General features: G+C 41.5%; 1 protein-coding gene across 2 annotated transcripts in view; it reads right to left on the reverse strand.

Moving 5' to 3' along the window:
• Positions 1 to 26,423, reverse strand: part of TGFBR3 (transforming growth factor beta receptor 3) — a 125,881-nt gene that overhangs the window by 72,832 nt on the left and 26,626 nt on the right. For both annotated transcript variants that reach the window (XM_063343949.1, XM_063343948.1), the window contains exon 3: positions 1,548 to 1,732. In XM_063343949.1, the coding sequence (XP_063200019.1) occupies positions 1,548 to 1,732 (185 nt within the window). The remainder of the gene's footprint in view (positions 1 to 1,547; positions 1,733 to 26,423) is intronic.

Consider the following 26,423-nt stretch of genomic DNA (forward strand, 5'->3'; position numbering starts at 1 on the left):
CAAAAGTTGTGATTACCTCTTGAGATCTACCCGTCATAACAAATTCGTCTGTGTCTTGTCAATGGATTTAAAGGTTGCTGGGTGATGAGAATCACAGCAGAATCACATAAGGCTTAGTTTTCATAAGAAAACTATATTACACCAAAAGAAAAGAAAAAAAAAAGAAGAAGAAAAAGAGATTTCAACTACAATTTGGTTTTCATGCCCAGAGAACTGATTGTACCTACAGTTTTTTCAGGCATACACAGTGTACTCATCAGCCTGATAACCTTGTGCCTGACAAACTACAGAAGGTTTTAAAAAAAAAAAAAAAAAACACACCAACAAAACAAACAAACAAAAAAACTCTATTCCTCATTCCCAGCCCCACAGAAAAAAAAAAAAGTGTAATTTTTCTGCTCATTTTGTGACAGCTGAACTGAAGAAGACTTCACTTTTTTGATTAAGGGCAGCCAATAAGATGCCTACTGAAAAAACAGTGAATAACCTTTTCATCATACAGTAGTCATTTCAGACAGTGTATATAGTGAAAATGAACACAACAGCCGAAGTTTCATGGATGCATACAATCCACATTGAGATGAACACACCACAAACCCAACAAGGCTGCTATTGAAGTCAGTGGAAAGGCTTTGATCATGGCCAAGACTATATGCCTTTATTTAAATCACTATAAAAGACTCCACTTAAAAGTTCTTTCAGCACAGATTTAGACCCTCTTTTTCTAAGCTTCCGCCTACTAGATCATCATCTTTGTTCTCTCATTACAAATGCTGCTAATTGTGTACATGCATGTTGCTCTCACAGGACACAGTACTAAGGATTTGTGTGTTTAATACTGTAAGAACATGAACTAAGAAGCTCAGCTGTCATGGCATTCAATGTTTTCTTTTCACTTCGGCACTGTGTTTTGATGTGTTTGAGAGTAAACAACAGTACTGCACAACTTAACATCAAAAATTTTCTTCTTGTGCTGTTGCTTTCAGAGCAGCTCAAGTTCTTGCCAGGCCCTCCGAGTGCAACGCACATAAATAAGTAATTGGACTGTACTTAAGTACTACCATAGTCAGCAACACTTGCTTTCCGTACAGCAGTCCCCCCTCAGTGAAGCGTTCAGGATGTATTACAGGGGTAAAAGAATCTGAACTTAAATATTTGTTTATAGCGGTCATGGCAGGGATCCAAAGGTATTCATGTTAATTTACAACACATTTAGGTAAATGATCTGCTTTTGAAGACAGCCAATTCTGTAAAGGCCTCTTGTAGATCTAAATCTGTTTCTTATTTCCTTTGCCCACCCCGCCACCTTTTTAAAGTATACTTCATGGTTGTGAAAGGCGATGGAGAGTGGCTGGCTATGGAAGCAGTTTACTCATGTGACACGCAAAGCATTGGTGGACGGTATCCACACCAATTGCACTTGCTTCTTTGTAGTCTTTCTGGTCACAATTCAGAAATAACTTTATTCAGGACATTAATGTAGAACAATCCCATTTTCAGACACACTTGTAGCCAGGCACCTGGACGAAAAGCAATTTCACCTTTACCTCTCTTTCATGATGGCCAAGACCCTCCTCGGGATTTCTGAGATTGAGGACGTGCACCTCCTGCGGCAGGCCTGTGGTGCCTCGGCTTGCACAGCCAGATAAGACTGTAAAACTCTCCAGTAAGGCATGGACTGGGTGCGAACTGTTAACAGGCAATAAGACACATTCACTCCTAGGCACAGGACCTGCAGAGGAAGACAAGAGATGCACATCATTTGGAGAAAAAAAAGCAATACATAGATTACACCTGTCAAATAATGATCATCCTTTTGGTCACAAAACCCACAGGAACACAAACACAGGCTTCATGTTCATTATCCACAAAGACATTTATTTCTGTTGCTCTTTTAAGTTCTCCTAAATATGCTAACTCGTTCGTTCATTTCTCTCTGAAAGTCTAAATTTAAAGTATGAATTCCAAAACTGAAGGTAGTCTTGTCTTTACCAGGGAGGAAATGAACGATAAAAGAGAAAAAAAGCCCCCCCAAAAAAACCCAAAGCAAAAAAAAAACAAATTAGTGGTAGGAGGAACTGGTTCATCTTAGATATGAATTATTTGTTTATGTCAAACATTGTTATCTCCTAGCATTGAAAAATGCAACCATGTATATACAACAATGGAAAGTTAATCTCTAGTATAAAGTAATTACATCAGGAAGGATTTGGGTGAGTTGGATTTGTTGCTTTTGAAGCAGCGCTGATTTATAGTGAACGTCGTTCAAATACATTGTACAAAACAGCAGGCATCTGTCACATGATAAAATGAAATGTTTGTTTACTGAGTCTATTTTGTGTCTGACAGCAATTATCTACACTGATAACAGCTATCTAGTCCAAAACAGAGTGTACGCCCTTTCAAATAATCACCACAGCATGATGTAGTGCCATACTCTTATATAGTACGTGAGACAGCGTGATGTGATGTAGCAAGATAGCACAAAAGCCGAAACATACAGAGCAGTTTACATTTAAACTATATCTCAGGAAACTAAAGCAAGACAAATATTTATGAAAAGCAGCCCTGCTTTTCCAAAATGGCTCAAACCCATCCCCGACCATAACAGATACAGTATGGTTTTGATTCAGAAGGTCACAGGAGAATGTCAATTGACTTAACCCCTAATTTGCACCAAAGTCACTCAGATAAGAATCAGACTCACACGAACCAGTCGGTTCAGAGGCTGCAAGGCATAAGAGAAAAATATAAGCTAGGAGTATGATTTTTTTTTTCCCAGATAGCGTCCATCTGCAATTGAAGTAAAATGCTTTTTTCGAAAAGAGTTCAAAATGAAAGAAAATCCTCAACTGATCAAATGGCAGAGCTCTGTCTGGTCTTGTGAAGTCTACATCCAGCTCTTGTAGCACTAGAGTTCATTTGACTTCGGTGTACACATATGTTTAATTATATAAGCAGTGACCTACACTTTGCTGGTTAAAAAGACAGTTCACCCAAGATACAGTTAGCAGCTGGCCATGTAGAAGTCAGAGAGCCCATCTTAAAACAGGCTTTATCTGGAAAAAGCAAAGCCCCCGAGCACAGGGAGATTTCCGCAGTGCCTGGGGCCGTGCGTGCCTTGTCCTGCCAAAGGGGCCGCTCCTGAAAACCACTGGTGCATAGCACATACCCCGCCAGCTCCCACAGAACAGCAGGATTTGTTAAAGGCAATGCTCAAGGCGTAAATTACGCATGCCTGTGCCTGGGGTACAGAGGATAAACAAACTTTCTGCTCTCTAATTGAGGAGCTTGGTAGAAGCACTGACCACCAGCTTGGAGGATTTGAGGTTTATTTGGCGGTCTTTTTTTATCAATTCCTTTTTAAGAATACACATGGAAAATGGGACCACTCCAAGCAATGACAGTTTAAAAAAAAATTATCTATGAAAAAGTTGCCCTCTGTAACAGTTGAAGAAATATTTAGAATTTGTAACAATAACACAACGAGCACAGAGGCCTCATTTTCCTGATGTACAAGTGCAGATCAGAGAACTTAACTAATCAATTAGCCCAGCCACTGATGTGCAAGTCCTGCAGCAGACCGCCTTATACAACCTGCACAAAAAGCATTTCTAAACTCCACAAGCAATTCTTGGGCTGGGGAACAAGCTGAGAGCCAAGAAGCACCTTCGTTGAATTGTTTCTTGCAGACCTGAATAGAGCTGACTCAGACTCATAGAATGGTTTGTGTTGGAAGGGACCTTAAAGATTATCTAGTTCCAGCCCCCCTGCCATGGGCAGGGACACCTCCCACTAGACCAGGCGGCTCAAAGCCCCATCCAGCCTGGCCTTGAACACTTCCAGGGATGGGCCATCCACAACTTCCCTGGGCAACCTGTTCCAGTGCCTCAAGGTGCAAGACTCCAAACAAGACAGAAATAGAGTTGCTGACAAAAATGTGTGCTTTCCTTAGTAAAGGTTCAGGAGAAAGAGCTAATACCTTCCTCCCAGCAGATGGATGGATTCCCTTGTGAACACCCGTTTCCATGCAGTACATCTACCAGTCCCCCTTTCCAGCCTTCTTCTGGTCTTTATACTGTACATATTTGCCACATTAGAGGAGAAGACACTTGGATTTTCCCTTCACTTCCTACAAGGACTCATCCACACAAAGACAACAGTGACTGGTATGTTCAGGCTGTCTGTAACTGCCTCCCTCACTGGCACCTCAAGCGCACATGAAGAAAGCCTTTCTCTCAGGGCCCTCTGTTCTGCCCAACGTACAAGATGGAAATACGCCCAGAGGGAGCCGAAGTTCCCATCCTGGATAACCACGGGCAGCTGAGGTTATCTGTACAGTGAAGGGCAGACGGAGGCATGCCTGCCCTGCCTGCCCGCCATCCCAGCTAACATGGGCCGCACCTCCTGCCAAAACCCCATCGCACTGCTGGCAGCAAGCCTGCTTGCCTGCACCAGTCTCAAGCAGGGCTTCTTAAGCAGGGCTTACTGGTGTAGGTCTGCTCTTACACCAGTACAGCTGCGTGGCATCCAGACACGCGCTGGTTTGTGCCCCACGAGCCTGGGGCACACCACTCTATCAGCTCTGTTTTGAAGGAAGGGGTGCACAGAGTTGTTCTGAGCTGCTCAGTGTAAGAAACCAAGGTTTTGGGGGAGTTACTGCATCCGGTAGAGATGCTTTCAGACCAACATCCATGACTGACTGAGATATAGCCCTTGAAATTTGAACGGAAGATCAGGGTATCTACTGGAGGGTGGCTCTGCTGCAAGTCAGACCACATATGCTGTAAGACTGCCCACACACGGTGGTGGGGTAAATAACAGAAGGATTATTCCAGATGTGGCATTTTTGCCAGAGTTTCACATAGGTGCTGTATAGCTGTGTCCCAGGCCCATACTACCCTTCCTAGGAACTCAAGACGCTCCTGAACATTACTTCTCTTAATTGCGCTGGCAGTACCAATACCCGTGCGTTTTCATGCACTGAAATCCGCATATTTGCCTGACCACTGAAGTGGGCGTAGTGCCATGCCCAGCGTACGCCTGCATGTCTGGAGCTACTGCCAAGTGAAAGGAAAACTTACTTCTAGGTCACAAAGTCCACTGATGCTCAGCCTGTACGTGGCACAAGACAGTTCTTTCTGCCACCTTCTCTCCATTTATGCTGTATTTTAGTCTACTCTTACCCTGCATGCACCCCAGCACCGCCTGAGCTATTCGCTAAACATTCATTAACAGTTCTTTCCAGCACTTCCTACCACACCTGCAGATCTGTCCCAGTCGGAGAGAGGAAGGTGCCACTCCGAGGCACTGTCACTCCGATGGGAGCAGTGAGAGGTCTCTCCTCTTTCCAGATCCTCTGTGCTCGCCTTTCTTGGCTCCCTCACAGACCCCTCCCGCTTATCTCCCATCCCTCCTGCCACCTTCCTCTGACTGGAAAGCTAGTTACTTCCCTAAATCCCACAAAGTGCATATTTACCACTCAAAAAAAACCAAACAGAAAGCCCTTTCTGTGACACTACTAATCTGATAGTTTATCACCTCTGCACCACCTGTTTGAGTTTGAAAGCCAACATGACACCACAGCCTCATCCTGCCTGGGCTTTACTGTTCCGGGGCTCTGCCCTGCACAAACGCCAGGACCAGGCTCACCAGCTTCCCCCCCAAGCCCCACACCCCGTTCCTGCCAACCTCCCCTGCATCAGCAACACCGACACCCTGCCAAAATTCACTGTCATCACTGCTTAAGGGCCAGTTCATCCAATTAACGCATCAAGATTGCCTCATCAGCTTCCAGCACATACAGATACTCTCTTGGATCTCATCCCCATTAAACTGGCACTTAAAGAGTCAAAAGTATCTTCCAGTTTATACATCCTAGTGCAGCTACGAGCCTTTAGTCCCTTCTCTGCTGAGCAGGTCGCTGCTCACGCACAGCCATCCTTGGGCTTTTGTCTAACTGTGGACCATGAATCCATTTAACCTTGTTAGTAAATCCTGGCTCTTACCACAATCAAATTTTAGTTGCTTAATGCCTGCAAAGCCTTTTGAAGATGGAACGCAGGTTATTACATATGTGTTTTACGACGGCAAACGTTTAGTGAATTTAGAATTCTAGAGAATCATTTAGTATTACATTATTTTCCACTTCCAATTAATAAGAATATTTTAAAGGAAATCTTAATGCAGACCCAGCCTTGTTTAATACTAACATCTGGAACATATTCAACACAATTTCAACATTCTTGTTTCCCATATCATCCATGCTACTAATGAGTAACATGTGTTCTGCTGTAAATGGAAGTACGACACTAAGGGGGTTAATACAACAACCCAAGACCAACTCATAACTGTGATGGATTTTATTCAAATAGTAAAGGCTAATATACTTTCTGTTGTATTTCCATGGAGATTTCTACAGTGTTGTCAGCTGAAAATTGTGACCAGCTCCTGCAAATTGCGTGAATCTGTGCTGGGGGCTCCACGGCACGTTAGCATGGTTCCTGTACGCCACGCCAGAGGATACAAGCCACACCAATGTGATATAACACTCCTAGGAAGGAGGGCAGATTTATTCTAATTGATTTTTGAATAAGGAAATGCCACAAATCTAGTCATTATACATAAAGACAAAAATTCAAAACCCAGACTTGAGGAACACCAGGGATCTCTGTGCTGTCAGGTACAAAGTAATATAAATTACTGCAGATCCTGCTAGAATTCATCACTTTATACACTCAAAAGCAAGTCTTAGAGGAGGCTGACTACCCAAGCAGAAACTTCATTATGCCCAAATGGCAGACTTTCACGGAAGTTCTTTTGGAGAAGGTTAATTTAAGGGCATTTGTTTCATCAGCTAGTGACAATGATGACTGGAACAAGAAGGAAGAAAAGAGACAGGATCCTGAAACCTACTTTTGAATGACAGTAGGGTTCTGTAAAACAACAGGAGGGGAAGCCATTTTCTCTTAAACTGAAAAGCTTAAGATCCACTGTGGAGCACTTGAGCAGACTTAGTAATAACCTCTTCCTACAACATTCACCACTCACTTCTAAAGATACAAGCACATGGGTGAAGGGCCACTGCTCCACGTGGAGAAATTGTTACCATCTACACAAACTTCTTATAAAGGGTTTCTCACCAAAGAATTTATACCAAAAAAACCCCTGTACTCAAGAATTGAAGCAAAGAAGAATCTACAGAGAGAAGTGATGCCTGCCACTCAAAGAGAAACTGTAAGTCGTTACTAATTAGTATGGGTGGCTCCGTAACAACGATTACTAAATTCCCTCCTGCACACCCCTTCACAGATGGCCACCTGGGAAGACAAATTCCTGGTGATTCAAATGGTGTAGAAGATAATGGACAACGTTCACCATTAATTCAAAGATCAGCTTTTGCTACAGATGATCATGAAAAAAACAGCTTCACACTCCTAAGCAAGCACTTGAGTGCTCAGGATCAGTCAATTCTGGCAAGCAGCCTTAAGTTCTGAGAGATGGAAAAGACAAGATGAGATGGTAGGAAATATCACAGCTGCCTTGTGATGAGAGGCTGTGGCATAGAGGAAACTGCAGCATTTCACCTCATAGAAAAGGAGAAGCATTTCCACCACGAGCACCAACAACAAGGAGCCGGACTGTCCAAGACTCTTCCCAGATTACGCAATTTTCCTCTCTGAATAAGTGTGACCACCATAAGGAAGATGCAGGGGAGAGAAGCAAGATACTGCAAGGAAGATTTGTACGTTGGATCTTAATACTGGCCAGTAGGAAGACTAAAGTAGAAGATTATTGTCCAAAGCATTTTATATTTGTATATGTCTACTCCTGGTTCATTTTTGTGTCTTCCACACTGTTGGGCTGGGGAGGGGAGCGTTACGGTTCTCTTGTTCTATACAGCTCATGGCAGCAGTTCCAACTCTGATGAAACACAGGACACAATGCTGGATGATACTACTGCTCAGCTGCTGTGATTTTGGTAAGGAGGAGGGAGAAATTAAGTGACAAACAAAACCTTGGTGTGTTTCAGTATCACTTTTCTGCTTTAGTACTTATTCAGAAATGCATGGGAGTAACAACAGTGGTAGATTTGCTCTGACAAAAAAATCCTGGATACTTTAATGTTAAAGAAATAAATTTTAAAGCATGGGGGTTGTTTTTTGTTTGTTTTTTTTTTTTTTAGTTAGTTTTTATTTACACTGGTGCACCTAGTAATTTCACCCTAAGTTTCAAAAACTAGCATTTACATAGGATATGCTCAATATTGTAATAAAAGGTTTAAGGGGAAGAAGAAAAGGGCTGGGGAATAAGAAAAAAGAAATAACCTTACAGTATTAAATAAATTTTGTTCTAATTTGGATATTCTCTCCTCTCTATCATTTTTATGTGCTTTCCTGATACCAGGAAAAAGCCCCAAAGTTAGGCATTTTTATAATATGTCCCAACACTAAATTATGTCCTTATTTTACTATTGCTACTACATATTAGGTCTTACAAGCTTTTCCTCATGCAACTATGGACTGCGTTGAAATGCAGCAGATATCTCCCTTCAATAAGACTATTTACATAAACTAGGAGTTCCCCCAGGAAAAGTGTTTTAAAACTTTTTAAAAGCAGACATTTTCCACATTTGTTGAATAACTCTGATTAAGAGATTGTTCAATCACTGCGCCACAATCACTGGCCGGCATCAATTAATTTAGAGCAGATTCTACTTTAGCAGAAGGAAGAGCAGACAGCAGAGCCCTTGTCAACTCCAATCAGAGCAGGACTGAAATTGAGTAAATGTTCATGGAAGCCCTTGAATGCATTTTAGGGCTTTGGCAGAAATGGACAGAAGGACCAAAACAGTCCATGAGAAAACAATATGTAAAGAAAAGCAAGTGGGAGCACATGACAAAAAGGAGACAGAAGCATTGTACTGAAAACATAAACACAGCATAGCTGTTGTACACGGAGCTGGGTACGTTTCCCTTCATACCCCTAGTTTTCAGGGAGTTCCTTTACCGCCACATCTAGCACAGGCTTCTTGTCAGCAAGAAAAGAGTATTCTTCATGGTGGAACTACTTTTGGCTGAATTACCACAGGGGCAAGGAAGAGAGGTTTAAAATTACAGGGGAAAGGATTCTTGGATGTGGACTGATTTTGGCTATTTTAAAAAAAACAGATCAAGCCAAACAAACAAAACACCCAAAATCTCAGACTCCACATATATCTATTAGAAATGAGCGAGCTATAAAACTTAAACTAAGAAGAAGGAAAATATACATCCTCAAGCAATATTCAGTACAGATGGCAAGACTTGGTTGTAGGAGTTAAAACACACAAGCTGTCCTAACTAAAAACATGTGCTTATGCAAAAACACAGCAGAGGTTCCCCATTCCAGTGCTCAAAGCCCACTAATCTTCAGCAACTCCATGACACCATCCCTGCTCCTTCCCCCTTTCTCCAAGGAAAAAAACCCCACCCCTGTCCTCTGGAACTACGCATTAACCTACATACTTCTCCTTTACGCTGGTTTCTACTATTAATGCTACGTGGAATCAGACCCTTGCTCTATGTGCTCTCGATCCCCAGCTATCAACCCCCCATGAATTCCCATTCCATTATCATCAACTCTGCCCAGAACCTATTCCACGCCTGCGCCAAACTATTCAGATGTTTCAATATATTAGATTACATTTAATCTGCAATGTTTTTTGATCATTTATTTTCTGCAGTCTTTTTAGACATTTGTTATGCATACTAAAGTCTATCTAGCATCTCCTGCCTGCCCACTGGGAATCATTCAGACCTATGGATGACATGCCCCAGACCTTTTTTGGATTGCTGTTATGTTTGGTACAAACTCCTGCTGCCGGTTTCTCCTTCTAAACAAAATAACCGTTTATGCCTCTGTAGAGGATGTGTTGCAAAATACCCATTCCCACTGCTCCTAGCTATTGGTACAAGCACGAGGTTTATCTCATCTGTTTAGCAGAGATGATCTAACCTCAAGTGTTGCCTGCACACATCTCATTTTCTTTTTCCATGTGGGATAAAATTCAAATTACATTTTGAAAGCACAAGTGCTTTCTTCTGCTTTCTTAAAGAATAAGTTTCTACTGATGTTTTGTCCTTATCAGGATGCAAAATTGATGCAAATTCAATTGGAAAAAATTAACCATCAAATAAAACTCAACTTCTGTAGCAATGTACTGTTACTTGGAAATTACTAATTATACCTGCACCATCCATTTTATGAAAAAATGTAAATAAGAAAGTCACATTCTTTCATTATACAGCAAAACTCATTTCGATACCTAAGCAAGCAAGGCAAAGCTAGGCAGTGTCAGTCAGTTAGTATCTTGTTTAACAAAAGAAGCTCCAGCTGTCTTGTTTATACACCTATTAAGCTAATAAAACAGAAAAGGCAATGAATGAAAAACCTGTTTGGTTTAACATCCGCTCAGCACAATTTTAAGACATCGTTATGCATGAGGCATAATCTTAGAAAACAAACATCTGTACCTGGAAAACAAAGAAGTCTTTCAAAGCAGATGTACTGTTCCACAGAGCTACATTTTACGTAACCTCTGCTGCACTTCTTTCTGACCAAAAGTACTGTCAGAGCCCTACCTGCCCTTGAGGTCTGCAGCAAAATGCTGCTTACAGGAACTCTTCTCCAGTATTTTTCCATGGCTAAACATGCACACTCATCCATACATGCGCGCTCGCCCTCTCCCCCACCCTCCCCATCCCTTCTCCCAAGTGGGTATTTGGAAAACACTCTACAAGCATAAGAGCATCTTTTTAATCTGTATAAACAGAACAGCATTAACGTGTTGACTTTCATTTAAATAAACCCAGAAAGCACAACTTTTGTTTTCCATGCCAAAGAAAACAAAGTCGTCCACCAACGTTTCAGAAAGGGTTGCTGAGTTTTTCCTGTTGTTATACCAAATAGTAGAAAACAGAAGTTTCCAACCATTGGTCTAAAATTCAAATGTAGGTGATCCTCTTGCCTAAATCTCAGGTCCCATGGAGCACCTATCCTTTTTTAAACAGTGGCCAACATTACTCAGACTGAGGGCTTCCCCCCAGGACATGGCTGTATTTCAGAAATGCCTGACTTCCACCACAAACTTGTATGAAGACTGTAAAAGAATTATTTCAGATAATTAGCAGTACCTAAAACGCAAGTAATTGTCGTGCCTTAACAGCCATAATGGAAGAACCAAAGGTAGCATTCAGTTTTCACCACCGTTAATGGATAAAGTAGCCTTGCACAAAGAGGAAGAAATGAACAAACACAAACTGTTCCTAACATTCCTTGTTCATTATTCCAAACAATATTCAAGCTTTTTGTTGTGAAAGTCTCTTTTCCCCAGAGATAGCCCATAAATTGTCTCTGATTTATCCCTCTTTACGGTAGAAAGGATAGGAAGTTGCATGGAAACAATGAATGGAAGTGCACTTTTTATCAGACAACACAGGAAGCATTCTGCTTGGTTTCATGAGAGCTCCGTATCGGGGCCAAAAGGGAAAAAAAAAGCCTAAAAAATTAAATGCCTGCTTAGAGCAAAAATAACTAAAACGGGTTTCAAAACCATTGTATTTTTAATAAATCAGTATTGAAACTCCTCAGACCATCCTACCCACACTACTGCTGTTACTGTACTCCTGAAAATGAGTAAATTAGAGATGACACAGAAGGAAATTCCAGACTTCATAAAATCAGTTTCAGGAGGCGAAGAGAGAGAACCATACTTACTTTCACGATCAGCCGCACAGGAATTCATGCATCATCAAAGAGCGTGCACAAAACACACGTGTAAACACAGATCAGACCTCAGCAGCCTGTGCATATCTAAGAAAACAAGTCTTCTGAGTCTCTCTCTCTCTCAACAAGATGTTACCTATTTAAATTGCAAACGTACACTTCAGTTCTTTGCATACTCATGGGTGCTCTTGAAAGCGCTGCTACAAGTTCTAATGATTTTCGAACCAACACAGAAAGCATTGGTATCCCATCTCAGGCAGCCTCAATAGGTAGAGACAAAGGTACCACAATGCACAGTAATAGTAAGATTATAGAACATAGTCACTAGATTGGGAGCAGGGATAGGAATTTTGGTTTAGGTGGATTTTGTTGTTGGTTTTTTTGTTGTTTTTTTTTTTTTTTTTCTTTCTTTCTTAAAATTCAGTTCAGAATTATTTAGAATCATAGAAGCATTTAGGTTGGAAAAGACCCTTGGGATCATCGAGTCCAACCATCAGCTCCACTCTACAAAGTTCTCCCTTACACCATATCCCTTAACGCCACATCTAAACGACTCTTAAACACATCCAGGGATGGTGACTCCACCACCTCCCTGGGCAGCCTATTCCAGTGCCTGACTACTCTTTCTGTGAAGAATTTTTTCCTAATGTCCAGCCTAAACCTACCCTGATGCAGCTTGAAGCCATTCCCTCTTGTTCTATCGCTAACTACCTGTGAGAAGAGACCAGCACCAACCTCTCTACAATGGCCTTTCAAGTAGTTGTAGAGAGCGATGAGGTCTCCCCTCAGCCTCCTCTTCCTCAAACTAAACAGTCCCAGCTCCTTCAATCGCTCCTCATATCCTCCTCATTTAAAAATAAGAAAACCCTATGGCAGTTTTTCAGAAACACAAGTAGCTGTCACATGCCTGATCCCCCACTGACTTCCAACTGGACCTACATACACAGCCATCTTTTGCCCAAAACCACATGGTGCCATATTGGTTGTCCCAGGGGCACTACCATGCAGTGGAAAGAGTTGATATCCACAGTCTCATCTCACAGCCAATGAGAGCAACCTCAAGGAGATCAGGAGATATTAAAGGTGCCTCATGTTAACTGATTCAGGGTGCATACCGACCACAGATTTGATAGCTACTCTTGCAATTTAGAAGATTTTATAATCGCTGTCAGTGAAACCATTAGATACTCCACAAACATTTCTAAACAATTACAGTATTACAGGCTCCTACAAACCATTAACAGATTTTCCTTTAATTCATAACATTAGCATCATTTTTGATAGGTTATCCAAGCTCCAAACCAGAAGTGCAGTCAAAGTTTTCTTTTTTATTTATTTTATTCAGTCCCAAATTGGTTCCTTTTCTTCATATAGATAGAGACGTTGAACTTACAGGGGCTCTGTCTCTGCCTTTTTTTTCCTCTATGCGCTTCCTTTCCACAACTCTCCTAAGTTTCCTTGTAATTTGTTTTCTGTCCAACCCTTATTATTCCATTAAACTGTTCCTATGTAGTCCGCTCAGCTTCACCAGCACTTGTCATTCACTGCACCTACAAACAAAGAGCTCTTCTTTTCAGTAAGATGTCTTGCTTTTATCTGTCGATTGGATTATTGGCAGGTCACTCTTCAGTCTTCAGAGAGGAAATAATTAATTTTGGATGTTGGTGCATATGGATGCATGCACATCTGGAAAGAGAGGTGATTTCCTTTCAAAAATATCTTGGTTTTGACAGACACAGAGATGCAGAGTACCAGACGGTGCAGCTTTCAGCTCAACAGCAACTTGCACGCAATCTTCTTCTGCTTTAACTTCACTACTATGCCGGGGGCACATGGGAGACTCACCACGCATGTCTGAAGAGCAGGCTAGCAGCCACCACCTCTAATCCCTGGCCAGTCCTGAACCACATGGACCCTGCTTGCAACACCAGGCAGTCAGTGAAAAGCAGATGGAGAGGGCTTTTTGGTTTGGGTTCTTTACCCCCTGCTTTGGTTTTGCCTGTCAGAAGCCCTTCTGTGCTGATGTATAGGTGCTTCACTCAAGCATGAAATTTAATAAGCCTTCCCCTCCCTAATCTCAGCTAGCAGGTCAGGAACATCACTTTATACTAAAAAAGGGAACATTTGCTCAGTGCTGAATGTCAGGACGATCTGATAAACACACCGCTGGCCGCGGAGTTGGAACAAGGGTGGCGGCTTTGAAACGCATGATTCGCATGCTGCCAGCCAGCCCGGGACACGCTGGGGCTGCCTTTCCCACCTCCTCAGCTGCAAAGAGACTTAAAGTGCTCATCAGTGGACAGGCTTCTTCATAAAATGAAGAAATGAGGCTCTGTTACTCAGGCTTCCAGTTGCAGCAGTTGGCAACGGCTCGGCTCAGTCCCATCAAACGCAGCGGACCACAGAAGTAGCAAAAGCCAAAGGGAAGGAAACAGTCTTGGGGGAAGATAGCTCCATAAGCAAAAGAGTACCAGCCCTTTCCTAATTAAAAATAACAAGATTACAAGTTCAATTGAAGGCTGAATTCCTGTAGCTGACCCTTTAAGGATGAGTTCACTACCACTAAACGTCTCACTGTACAAACCTTGAGAACTGATCCGTGTCAAGTGCTTAAGCAAAATAAATCTTCCCTCCCCAAAACATTTAAAGTTTCGGTTTTGTCTTGAAAAATGTAAAAAAAAATTATACAAAATAAGAAAGTAAAAAAAGCCAAAAAATACTGTACTGTACTGTGCAGCCCCCACTCAGTTAACCAACTCTGTTCAGCCTCTGTTGTAGGATCTGCAAGGAAGTCAATTCTGGAATACGCCTTGCTATGGGTTTTCTCTTCAGACTTGTGAAATTTATTATCCCATTTGCTTTTAACTAGGAAAGACCCTGTGCCCAAAATCGTTCAAAGTTCTGTGCCTAAAGGAGAGGAGGAAACACCAGGTTGGCCCCAGTGCTGAGGAATGCTTATGAAGTCCGTGATCTCTCCTGAACTCAGGGACGGCATCCCCTTGCACAGGGGAATAGTGTCCACACTCCCCCAGTTGAAAGCCATAAAGCTAAATACTGGCAAATGTTTGTCCAAGTTCATCAAGGTACATCAGACAAGTTGGCTGGACTGGGCTGATGCTGGAGATAGCTCAAGCCACAGCTGAATCTCCAACAAGGGCCATAAACAGCAGATCGCTGGTCCTAGAACTGTGGTCCACGGGTCACTGATGGCTAAGTGCTCTGTGTAACCACGTTTTCTGTAAACCAGATTAAATTAAAAAGTTGATGGATAAGATGCATGGCAGTCCTTGCAAAAATCTGAGGGTTGACTACGCACCTAAGTATTACTGCAGAAGACAAAAAATCCCCACACTTCTGAGTCACTATGAACAGAAATCAATCACAACAGCCTTCAGTCAGCACCAAAAATAAAAAAAAGTTTCACCGATTAAGCAGATAAAAATATTTGGAGAGCACTTGGTGTTAAGCAAAGGGACAGAAATTAGCGCAATGTCTAGCAGGCCACGGACAGCCCAAATACAGCGCATCCCACCTGCCATCAGGTTTTTCAATAACGTAGCTTGAAAAAGTTTTACTTGAGTACCTTTCCCCCTGCTTTTTATTTAAACACAAAACGATCACCCAAAGTCAATCTTTATTCTGTCTCAAAATTTCCCATCTATTTCATTTAAAGTAATAGTATACCAAAAATCCAAACACACAGGAAAAACTTGGGGAGCAAAGAAAATACATGCAGACACACTCTAGAGTAACGTGAGCAGCTGACCTAATTTAGGCTTTTAGAAGTGTTTATATTCACTATTTCCATATATGCCAATTATTTCTCAAAAATTTCTCCCATTATAACATTTTTGTTTAAAATAATAAGAAATCATTTATGATGTTAGTTTTCAAGCTTCTTGGTAAACATATACATTATATTATAAATCCCATATAGACCTGAGTACCTCAAGCTAAATAATAAGCTTATATAATATGTTAATACAGATCCACAGGCATCTGCCTATGTTTTATAAACAGTGTCAAATGACATATTGTATAACAAGACAAAAAAAAAGAAAGTCTTCTAAAGTCCACGTGCTAGGACCTTTAAAACATTATTTAAAATACTTATTACCAAATATTCAAATCCCTGCCGTGTGACAAATTCAACTACAAAATGACTTTACCCCTCAAGGCAGGCAAATAATTGCCAAAATAAAAAAGCAAGGGCTACTGAAGCTTTCAGATGCATTTTCTGTTTAAAACAGACGGATCGTTACAGCAGAGATACAAACTGTCTTTAAGTTATCACGGGAAGAGGCATTACCCATGCAGTTTACCATTGCAAGCGAATCCCCACAGTCATTGTTTTTAAGCCATCTAAGCACCGCCAGTGTTGGCTGACTGACTGTAGCCATGATGGCTCATGTAGTTCAGCAAAACCGACCATTCCTAAAGCCAGCAACCAGAAAGGACTTGGCTCCATGTATTCAAAAGCACACAAAAACCCCCAAACATAAGAAAACTTCTCAAAGGATGCCCCACACACAATTTTAATAGTGAAAATTTTGCACATACTGTACAATTACAATCTACCTCCTTTATATCTACTCTCAATTTGTACTTGAGATTCAAAAAAACTTAGTCTATTAGAGTAGACCATCCTCTGAGGTGAAAAAATCAGAGGACAGCCACTAGAATAAGTTAAACCCTGTCTGCAGAAATTGCGACACCGCTTCACACCCCGGAGATGGGAGTCCTTACACCAGGGGACGGCACGAGCAGAGGAGTAGGGACATGCAGCAGTTTGGCCATACGCTAGGGTGAAGCCCCAAGCCACAGTAGCAGCTGGGCCCCGTGACTTGGTGCCAGGAGATTCTTTGAAGCCTGGCAGGCAGCACCAGCCCAGGTGCAGGACAGGCCCCAGGCACCAGAGGGGTGCCAAATGCTTGGCATCTAGGGCATGGCTCTGCTTCATGCCCATGGGGCGCTGTGCCATCCGCATGGTGCCACGGGGATGGACTCAAACAAGAAAGTCTCTCATGGGTGGGCAGCTTTGACAGACCTACACATACACAGCGAATTCTACAGGTAGAGGAATGAAAAACCACTGAAACCCAATGCTGCAGGTTTACGAGACAGGGTGAGTCATCCAACATCTTACCGCAGCCAGAACCAGGGTGTCTCATTCCCTCCACCTCTATTCTCCTTCCCACCAACACTTCCCAGCTACCTTATGCCTATTTTGATGCTCATCAAACCTGCTTTCCTCAGGAGCTGATTCAACTCACTAACATGACAGGAAACTCACCTACCAATAGAGACTAAGCAGGTTTCCGTTGGTCTTTGGTGCACGGAATGGCAGGGAGGAAGGCTTGAGGAGCACCTAGGCTGGCTCCCACCAAGGGCAGCAGGGTAACCTGCCCCCCTGTCCCCACCGTGGGCAGCAGGCAGCCATCAGACTTGACTGCGCTCAAGAAACCACAGACTGAATGCAAAAAGACCTTCCTAGAAAGAGATACTGATGATTCTAGAAAACGAGCGGACTGTGCAAATACATTTTCCTTCTAGTCCATGACCGGCACAACAGTGACACGAACTAGCACTTTCAAAAGCCCCTCATGCATTTTTCGCTTTGACTAAATCTTTCCGTGGTGGAGAACACAAATAATCACAGCTTAGCAACCGCTCTGATTACCAAAAAGGCTTCATGCAATACTTCTCTAAGTTCCATGTATAGATGTGTGTGTGTGTAAATAAATATATATACACACACAAGCACACATATTCTCCAAAGCTATTTGACCTATATGTTGACCAAAAAAAAAAAAAAAAAAAAAAAATCATCGGTGGAAATGAGAACAATCAATCACACTAGTCATATAAAGGTATTTGTTCCACTTTGCAAGAGCACGCAGGAGACTTGTTTTTGAACATAAAAGCATATTTCCTGAAGCGATTTCATTTACTTTCCTCAGCATTACTAAAGTCACCGTTTACAATGACAGACATTAAGAGACACAAGGTCTCTTAAAATTGCTTCCCTAACCAGCATTCCTGTAAGCCCACTGTTAATACTTCAGATGGAAGGCAAGGCTGGGGCTGCCTCCTTTCTAAGTGGGAACCAAATCACATTTCAGCACACTCCTCCTCCTCATCTTCACCTTCTGTGTTAAGCTCCTGGAAACCGCATTTACAGCTACACTGCAAAGATCATCTTAGAAGTAGCAGTATGAGAGCTCATATGGGAGAAGTCTGAAGTTTGAATCGTTTTAATAATTTATTAAATGGATACACTGTAGTCTCGATTCATTTACATATTTAGGATCCCATGGCACAGTCCTTCAGATACTGCAGAGTTACTGACTCTTGTTGAATTAACCTAATGCTTTTTACCCAGACAGAATCATTTTACAAGGAGACTGAAGGAGCTGTGAAATGCTTTCACCAGATCAGCTCTCAGTCCAAGTTAGACCTACCTCTAGCTTTCAGGGGAGGTGGAAAGGGGGAGAAATGCTATTAAAAGAACAAAGCTGCAAATGAGGACCAGAAAGTTTTACTTACTGAGTAAACAGATCCTGAGTAAACTCTGGTTTACAGATTCTTATATTATCCCAAGTTACTGTTACAGCATCTTTTTATGGTACAAAATATAAGCTTACGAGATGCTACAGACTCGAAAACTATTGTACATCTCTTATTTTGCAGTCAGTTTCTCTACACATTCACCTCGGAAGACCACCGTACTATCTGAAGGCCTAAAATAACTATCACACCACACACAGCTTCCCCTACATAACTAACGAATGGGGGTGATTTGCTAAAATATCACAGTATGTCCAGGGAGAAATTTACAAGGATATAGGAAGGGTCAGTATTAAAAGATAAAATGTTCTGTCCCTGGCAGAAGAGGTTGCTTGTGTACAAATGCCCTTCAATAAAAGGGCTCGGGATAAGCTTGGAATAAACTCTTTTTGGATCAGTATGAAATGCTGTCTTGCCCTGGACTGAACAGCTTGGACAGAACCTTCTTAGAACCTAGATTTTGCCACCAACTTCAGTAGGACCAGCATGAGATATGGGTATTTGAAAGATGATAATGTGAATATGCTCAAACATTATCCACTTTGGTATCTAATAGCTTTGTGAAGACGTTTTGTTAAAATCCAAATATAAGCATTCTGAAGACAGAAAGAGAAGGAAGATGGAAGTGTATCCCCCCAAAAAAATCTAAAGATCCTGTTTATATCTGTATAAAAGTTCTGAATAACTTTTTCACTGAACTTTTTCCAGAATAAAGAGGAGCAACCATTTGTCAGATCAACACAGAATCTGACAAAATTCAAAACCCTTTCCACTGTCGGTTTTTATTATGCAGGATGACTTAATACACAGTTTGTTGCCTCAAAGGAGAAGAAAGCTTTCTAGCGGAGGCAAAGCACCTCTGATTCAGACCAGCTCTGAAACCATCTAAACAGATGTATCCATGGTCTTTAACCATAAAAAAAGCTTTTTTAAAAAACCAAAACAAAACACCAAACTAAAAACCAAAACATCTTCTCATCAATGCAGAGATTTGTTTGGGCACAATATCTGTCCAGACCAAGTGCATGTTTTTTCCTCATCTGCTGCTTCTATGAAACTGTCAATATTCAGACAATTAAATAAATAGATCTGCTCTTCAAGACAGCTGCTTTTGGATTATAGCTATGAAAAGCAGAAACCGTCTGTTTTTTTCCTCCCAAAACTGGAAGACAGTGAACTTTGTCCTCTTAATAAGGCTGACTCAACAGGATGAGTGGAATACAAGTGCAGAGATCAAGTGGCCTAAGAAATCCCTGTTTTGAACCTCCATGCAAAAAGGCTGACCAGAAGCAACAGAAACAATACGTGAACATTAACAAGCTCAGCGCTTACACCACACTCTGAAAACAGGCTCTGTTTAAAGTGGGATGTTACATATTAAACTCAGCTGTTAAGCTGATACTGAAGTGTGAAAAACAACCCACCAACCCCCCCCAGTCCACAGGCCATTCCACCTCAGCCCAGTGTTGCCATCATCACAGTGAAGTTATCTCCAAGCAGGATGACCTAAACCAGAAATGCCAGGTCCACCTATAAGCCTAGACAAATATTTTTCAGAATATTTGCAAGGAGTCGAGGATCTGAGACTTTGAAATGCTTGCATTCAGCAAAACCGATGCAGGTTTCCTAAATATGTAACTATCATTTAAAGGGCAGTTTAGCACTTAAGATTGCACTAACGTGACTCCATGGCTATATTTTCCCCTTTTATAACCTGTTAACATTACTACCGCTAATTTATAGGGCAAAAGAAATTCAGCCGTTGAAAAAGGGAGCTTGTCCTTAGGCAAATAACTTGGTGGCTTTTGAAAGAGACTTCAAATTAACCCTATTTACCTAAGACAGCATGTTCTCTTTGAATACTTTACATGAAAAAACACCACTTAACTGTCATTCACATCTTCTGTTAAAAAAAAAAAAAGGCATATTGTTAAACACACTTAATGGAAGAGACACTGACAGCGTAAGTATGTAACCATACAACACCTGGCCAGAATGCCACTGTACAGTGTACGTCCCATGCCCTGCCTCATCTTCCCTTCCCTTGAACATACTAGCCCAGCCACGAAGCACAATGTCAGCCATAAATGGGAAAGGACAAAGACTCCAAAATCTACTGAAATTAAAGTCTTGGAATTATTTAAGGAAAACTGGGACCAGGAAAATCATTTTGTGTCAGTTTCCAAGAGAAGCAGGGCACAGAGGCTCCGGCTCCCTCCCCTTCCAGGCACTGCACCCTGCCAGCTCCTTTCCACAGGGTCTGGGGAACACAGAGGACGTCCCAGCTGAAGCCAGATAAAGGCATTTACAAGTGAGGGGGAAGCCCTGATGCCTCCTCCTTCCTGCTCTCCCCCATGTATCAGCAATATCCATGAACTGTACGATACAGATTTGGTAACAGAAATTATGCTTTCTTTCCTCCAATTCTTTCCTTCAGTCTTTGCCTTCTACTCTTTCTTTTCACAGCATCTCACTTCTCTTTGCAGACAGACCCCATATTTACTTCCTTAAGCCTCTACAATAAAAGTTAAATGACCACAAATTTATTGTTTGATATCATCATCTTGCAGACCCTGCTGCATGTTCAAGAACACTTTGTCAGTCATTGTTTCAGACTTTTTTCCCCATGATCATCTCTTTGGGGCAGGCATCTCTTGGGCCTTTGCAAAAGGATATCCATTCTGCTCGACTTAAAAGCATCCAAGCTCGGCTGTTCCTCTCTGCATAAACACCACACGTCACTAGGTCATCACAACAGAAGTCCATGTTGCAGGAAGATAACAAGCCTGACGTGTTTTAATACACAAGTGTTATCTTGTTTGACCAGATACTACCACGCGTGCAATCACACTGCAACCCAGCCCCATGAGTCTTGTATGAAGCCAATTACGAGGGGGAGAGAGGGGGGGCATGATATGCACCAAAAAATGTTTCTATAAAAAAAAGAAATGCCAGTCTTGAAAAGACCAAAAGACCTTTACCTCCAAAAAGCTGCCTAGTTCTTTAGGTGAAAAATATATCTACATTTTCAACAAATACTACCTATGTTTGTGGTTTGCTTTTCAATACAAAGTGATTTTCTTGCTAGACATCCTGTAGCCATACTGTAGCCTTCAACTCAAGAAACTTTTGTCTTTGAAGGTTTATGCCTTCATATTGAGTTTCAGGCTCCTCCTTATGCCTAGGCACAGTAGCATTCAGAGAGAAACCTATAAACTGTATTACAACTTTAATGAACAAATTTTTTCGTGTCAGAAATTACTTGCAAGTTAAACTGCGTTATACACTTACCTTTTTTTTTTAATTAAAAGCTAATCTGGGGATTGTGTGAAGGTCACTACCCAACTGTGCTCATTATCTCATTATATGGCCTAATTCAGTAATGTGATAATTAGCTTTGTGTTTCTTTGTTTTTAACAAAAAACTTGGAGATACTGGACTCTTTTAAGGAAACGGTGAATCATTTTGGAAGGCTGTGTGCAATGAGAGTCAAAGTTACAACCCTTCCTAGATCTTACAATTTCACGGCCTCCACTTCCCAAAGGAAAACAGCTCCAAAAGAATATGAGTACCAATAAACTGGAATTTTCTGCTGAGGAACATCTCAAAATACACATTTAGAAAATGAAAATTCATTCTAAATAAGCCACAAAATCCGCAGAGAGACCATGTGTTTTCCTTTCCATAGAGGATTCAAATCACGGTAATATACTTGCAGCTTAATCAAGTTAGGGCCAGCAAGTATGTATACTGTAACACAGCCAAGTCCTGAAATCATTACCTTAAACCCAGCATACATGCTGAACACTTTAGCAGCACATACCGCCTTCAACTCCCATTGAAATCTGTAGATTCTTGTGGGGGTGCTGGTTTTTTATTATCTCACAGGGTCAAGCTCTTAGTCCTTAATCAGGCAAGAATCCAGATGAGGTCCATGGGAGACCTGCCAGAGAAAGGACTAAATGGAGAGTGAGAAAGGATGACTCTAAACAACTTGGGAGCAGATCTTTATACAGAACAGAGAGCATGCATATTGTATGCCTGATTCATAGGGAGTAATTTAGCTCACGCAGATGGCAGCCACATGTAAAAAGATTTGGCCGTATATACCCTATACTTGCGCCTCTTCTTCACTGAAAAGAGAAAGGCTCATCACTGGACAGGCGTGATTTCCATTACCTACAATGTAAATTTTGACAGAATGAGCCCAGTAATGAGATTTTCAAAACTGTTAAAGTAACCATAAAAGAATATAAATTCAACTGTAAAATAAAACACTTACTAACTAGCAGCCCTTGAGGTTCTTTCTCTGCCCTCCAGACCTCCACCAGAAATTAAAACAAACCCCACATCAAAACAAAATCATTCTCAACGAACAAGTAAAATTGCTCACTTACGAAATATCTCTCAAAAGGTTATCTGCATTATCAGACAGAGCTCTTAAATGAATTAGTAACTAACGTCTCTCCTTCCATTTCCCTTGAGGTAAAGTTTTGCTTAAGGAGTTTGTTACCAAATGCTCATCCATCTTCTTTCTATAGAGGAGAAAACTCACTCCCTACTCATTGCACCCCTTCTTCCCTTCCAAAATACAAAAATATTTTCTCCTCCTTGACTTCCTTCTGCTCATGTCTTCCCTTATTAAGCATGTGCCTTTTTTTTTTATCCTACTGGATTTCTCCCTATATAGTTCTGACAAGGGCATGTGAAGAAATGCAGAGTTTGTGGTTCTACAAGAGTTAACCAAGTCCACGTTTTGTTAATGTACTGACCAGCTGCTCGTTAGCTGTAACCAAAAAGAGCACGCACATTGGCAGTTAACTGTTAAACGCATTTTCAAAACTATTAATAAGCTGAAAACAATTCAAGCCCAGGACACGAGTACAGCGTATACTCCCAGGCGAGCATCAGATATAAAAGCAGAACTGAGATGGCCTCCATATGAAATCACAATGGCTCTTCTCCTCAAATAATCTTTTATTGACTTTTGCCTTTTTTTTTTTTTTTTTAAAGGGAAGTTGGGGAAAGGAGTTTTAACTCAGGAAATAAGTCATTTGTGCCCAATGCTAACATAGCCTTTATAAGGCATGTGTCTTAGTATCACTGCTGCCCGGAAAAAAGTCTCAGGGAACCTCAGAGCCGATTCAGGTTTCACAAAAATATAAAATGTTCACACGCACATCTGAAGTACTTCCCTTGCAGAGACCCCACGGCTGCTGAAATCCATCTCCCTGTATGGCAAGGGTTCAACTCCTGTTTAAGGGCTTGCCTGGACAAGGCAAGAGCCCCCTTGACACTACGGATGGCAGGGACTCACACAGGGAACCCAAATTACAGCGATGGAGTAAAACTCAGTGTCTTTTCCAGTACACAAAAACTCTAGATGCTCCTTCTTGAACAGTCAAACAAACAGCACTTAAGGGAGGAAGAAAAAAAAAAAAAAGAAAAAAAAGAGAGAGAGAAGCAAGCAGGTAGATTCTGTAAAAACTAACCACAAAATATTAACTAAATGTAAAACCCTGAGGATGTGAGGATGTTCATGCTGCAAGATCAGAGAAGCTTTCTTGCCACATGACTTAACTGCAAACAGATAACTCAGCGAGCTTTTCCCTTCCAACAAAAAGACAAACCAATGGCCCAGCCCTACATTCAGGGTGAACAGTGAGAAACCTTACAGTGAGAGACTTTCAAAGTGACTTGGCAACACTTAGAACAGCATAACTTTGTTTTCAAGTACAATCAGTAAAGGATAGTGTTATTTAGAAAACAGTCACAATATCCTGGAACTTACTAGATGTAAAATAACTTTGCAGTGGAGTCAACAGTCTGTGGGGCCTTGTACACGCTCTGCAAGCTTTGAAACAGTCCCCCAGAAAGGGCATTAAAATAAAGTGAGTAATATCTCTTCCTGCTAAACATTAGAGGTACACGTAAAAGCTATCACTGAGTCAGCACTTGGTGGTGGCAGTTCGTACAGTAAAATGTTTTGCTGGAATTTATAACAGTCTGAAGGTGGCCACTGCTATGCATCTCACATACCTAGATTTATTTTTTTTATTATTACTGTTACTGTTGTAGGAGAAAATAACATTGAAATTGGTCATTTGAATGTATCCATAATTAGGGGGTAACATCAGGTTTTGATTTTGAGGAAAAAACAAGAGCTAGGGACTGTCTTTCCCGGCTGCCAAGTGTTGAGTATTGAATAAATGGCATTTTAATACAAACAAAAAAGCCAAGCAGACAAAGAACCCAATACAGGGCCTGGTTAAGTCACTAAGGTTTTTTTCATATTGTTTGGTAGGGTTTAGATAAGCCCAGATGGTTCAGGCTTTCACTTGCTAGCACTGTAGCATAACGCACTGAGTGTGAAGGGTTCCAGCTCAGTGTCCTGACAAGGGCTGCTGCCTCTCATTTATTTAACAATTTTAATAGGAAAAGCACGCAAGTTTCAACATTGCATTGTACAATGGTGCATTTCCTTTCCATGATGTATTGCATATCACTGTTGGAAACTCTGCTGAGTTGGCGAACCCATCTCATGGGTACAGTTACATCAGTTACATGAACAAAAAAGTGTTTTTGTCAGCTTTTTGCGTATTTCTGGGTAAGGAGGTGTAGCTATGCCAGTAAATCAAATCGTTCTTTTACCATATGCTCCAATTCTGACAGGACATGTTTTACTTCGTGGTTGATGTCTAACTGCCACCAGGTGAACGACAGATCAAGTTACTCAAAATACTTGAACAATACTTCGATACACTACTTCTGTAAGAGGAAATTCATTTTTGATCTAGTACAAACGTGAGCTGCTGCAAAAAAGGGAGGCTCCGCTACTGCTGCCACCTACCTTCAAGAGTCCCTGTGTTTGCTCTAGCAATCACGAAGGTACAGGGAAAACTAACCGCTCTTCTAGGACTTCAGAAGCTCTCACGTAGGCACACAGGAGCCAGGGTGAAACTTGTTCTTCCTATCAGTGGACCAGCAGTTAAACTTCCGTTCCCCTCAATGAAGTTAACACCCATTATTTTACTAACATCTCATGAGATTTGTGATAATTTACTGGCCGTACAACGCAGAGGCAGTCTTAACATTACGCTGCAAGGGAAGTTATTTGGTTAAGCCTAAACCTGACTGTATCCCTTCTTTAAAAAAGCCCCCCCTACTCATCAACTGAAGAGTGGTACCAACATTTTCTGATGGGATATAAACAACTGAATAAATAGGCACCCCTCCTCAAGGTCAACACAGACCTGACTCATAGTAAAAGAGAACAAGGCAGAGCAGTTCAACAGTCCCACTACTCTCAGCCCTACTTCCAGTGCCACAAGCTTGGCTGGAAAAGAAGAACAAAGTTCTTGTTGAGCACAAACCCCCTTTCCTCTGGATAACAAGGCTACAGTAACAGATCAAATATATTCAGAAATAAAGCACAGAGGTGTACTCTCATTCACCAGTTCTTTAACAGCTTTTAACACAAACATTAACAGTTTAGTTAACCACCTAGGACAGTTGACTGCGGTTTTCATTCACCGTAAATGCACAGAGAGACCCCACATATAACCCACAATACATTGTTAAGCCATTGCATGAAAAAAATACACTTATACTAAAAGCTTTCAGTGTAACTGCACTGTTGTATTTAAATGTTCTTTCAGACTATCCAGGAGATTACAAGGATGGTTGTATAAAAACTCTGTGCCAGCTGTTCTTTGTGTATATTAGGAGCATTGCAAAGGCATCAAATACTCATTAGCGATGAGATCACCCTAACTAAGAAAACATACCAATACACATCTTGGATACAGACAGTTACAGTGAGGCATTAGACACAGGAAGAAGAACGTACCCCCAAGGAAAGAGGGGAACAGAGAGCAGCACACTCAGTGCAGGGTCCCACTGGAAGAGAGTAATAGCGCAAGTCCTTTCATTGGCACTGCAGCCCTTGCACAGCAGGTTCCCACCAAATCTCTCTCTAACCATACCAGTGATGGCCTATTTAACAAAATAGCGTGGAGGACCTTACAAGAAGCAGATAGGAAGAAAAACGAAACAAACCCATGTACCACAAACGGAGAAGGAATACCAAA

The sequence above is a fragment of the Chroicocephalus ridibundus genome, chromosome 8 (genome assembly GCF_963924245.1).
Source record: "Chroicocephalus ridibundus chromosome 8, bChrRid1.1, whole genome shotgun sequence".
Lineage (NCBI taxonomy): Eukaryota > Metazoa > Chordata > Aves > Charadriiformes > Laridae > Chroicocephalus > Chroicocephalus ridibundus.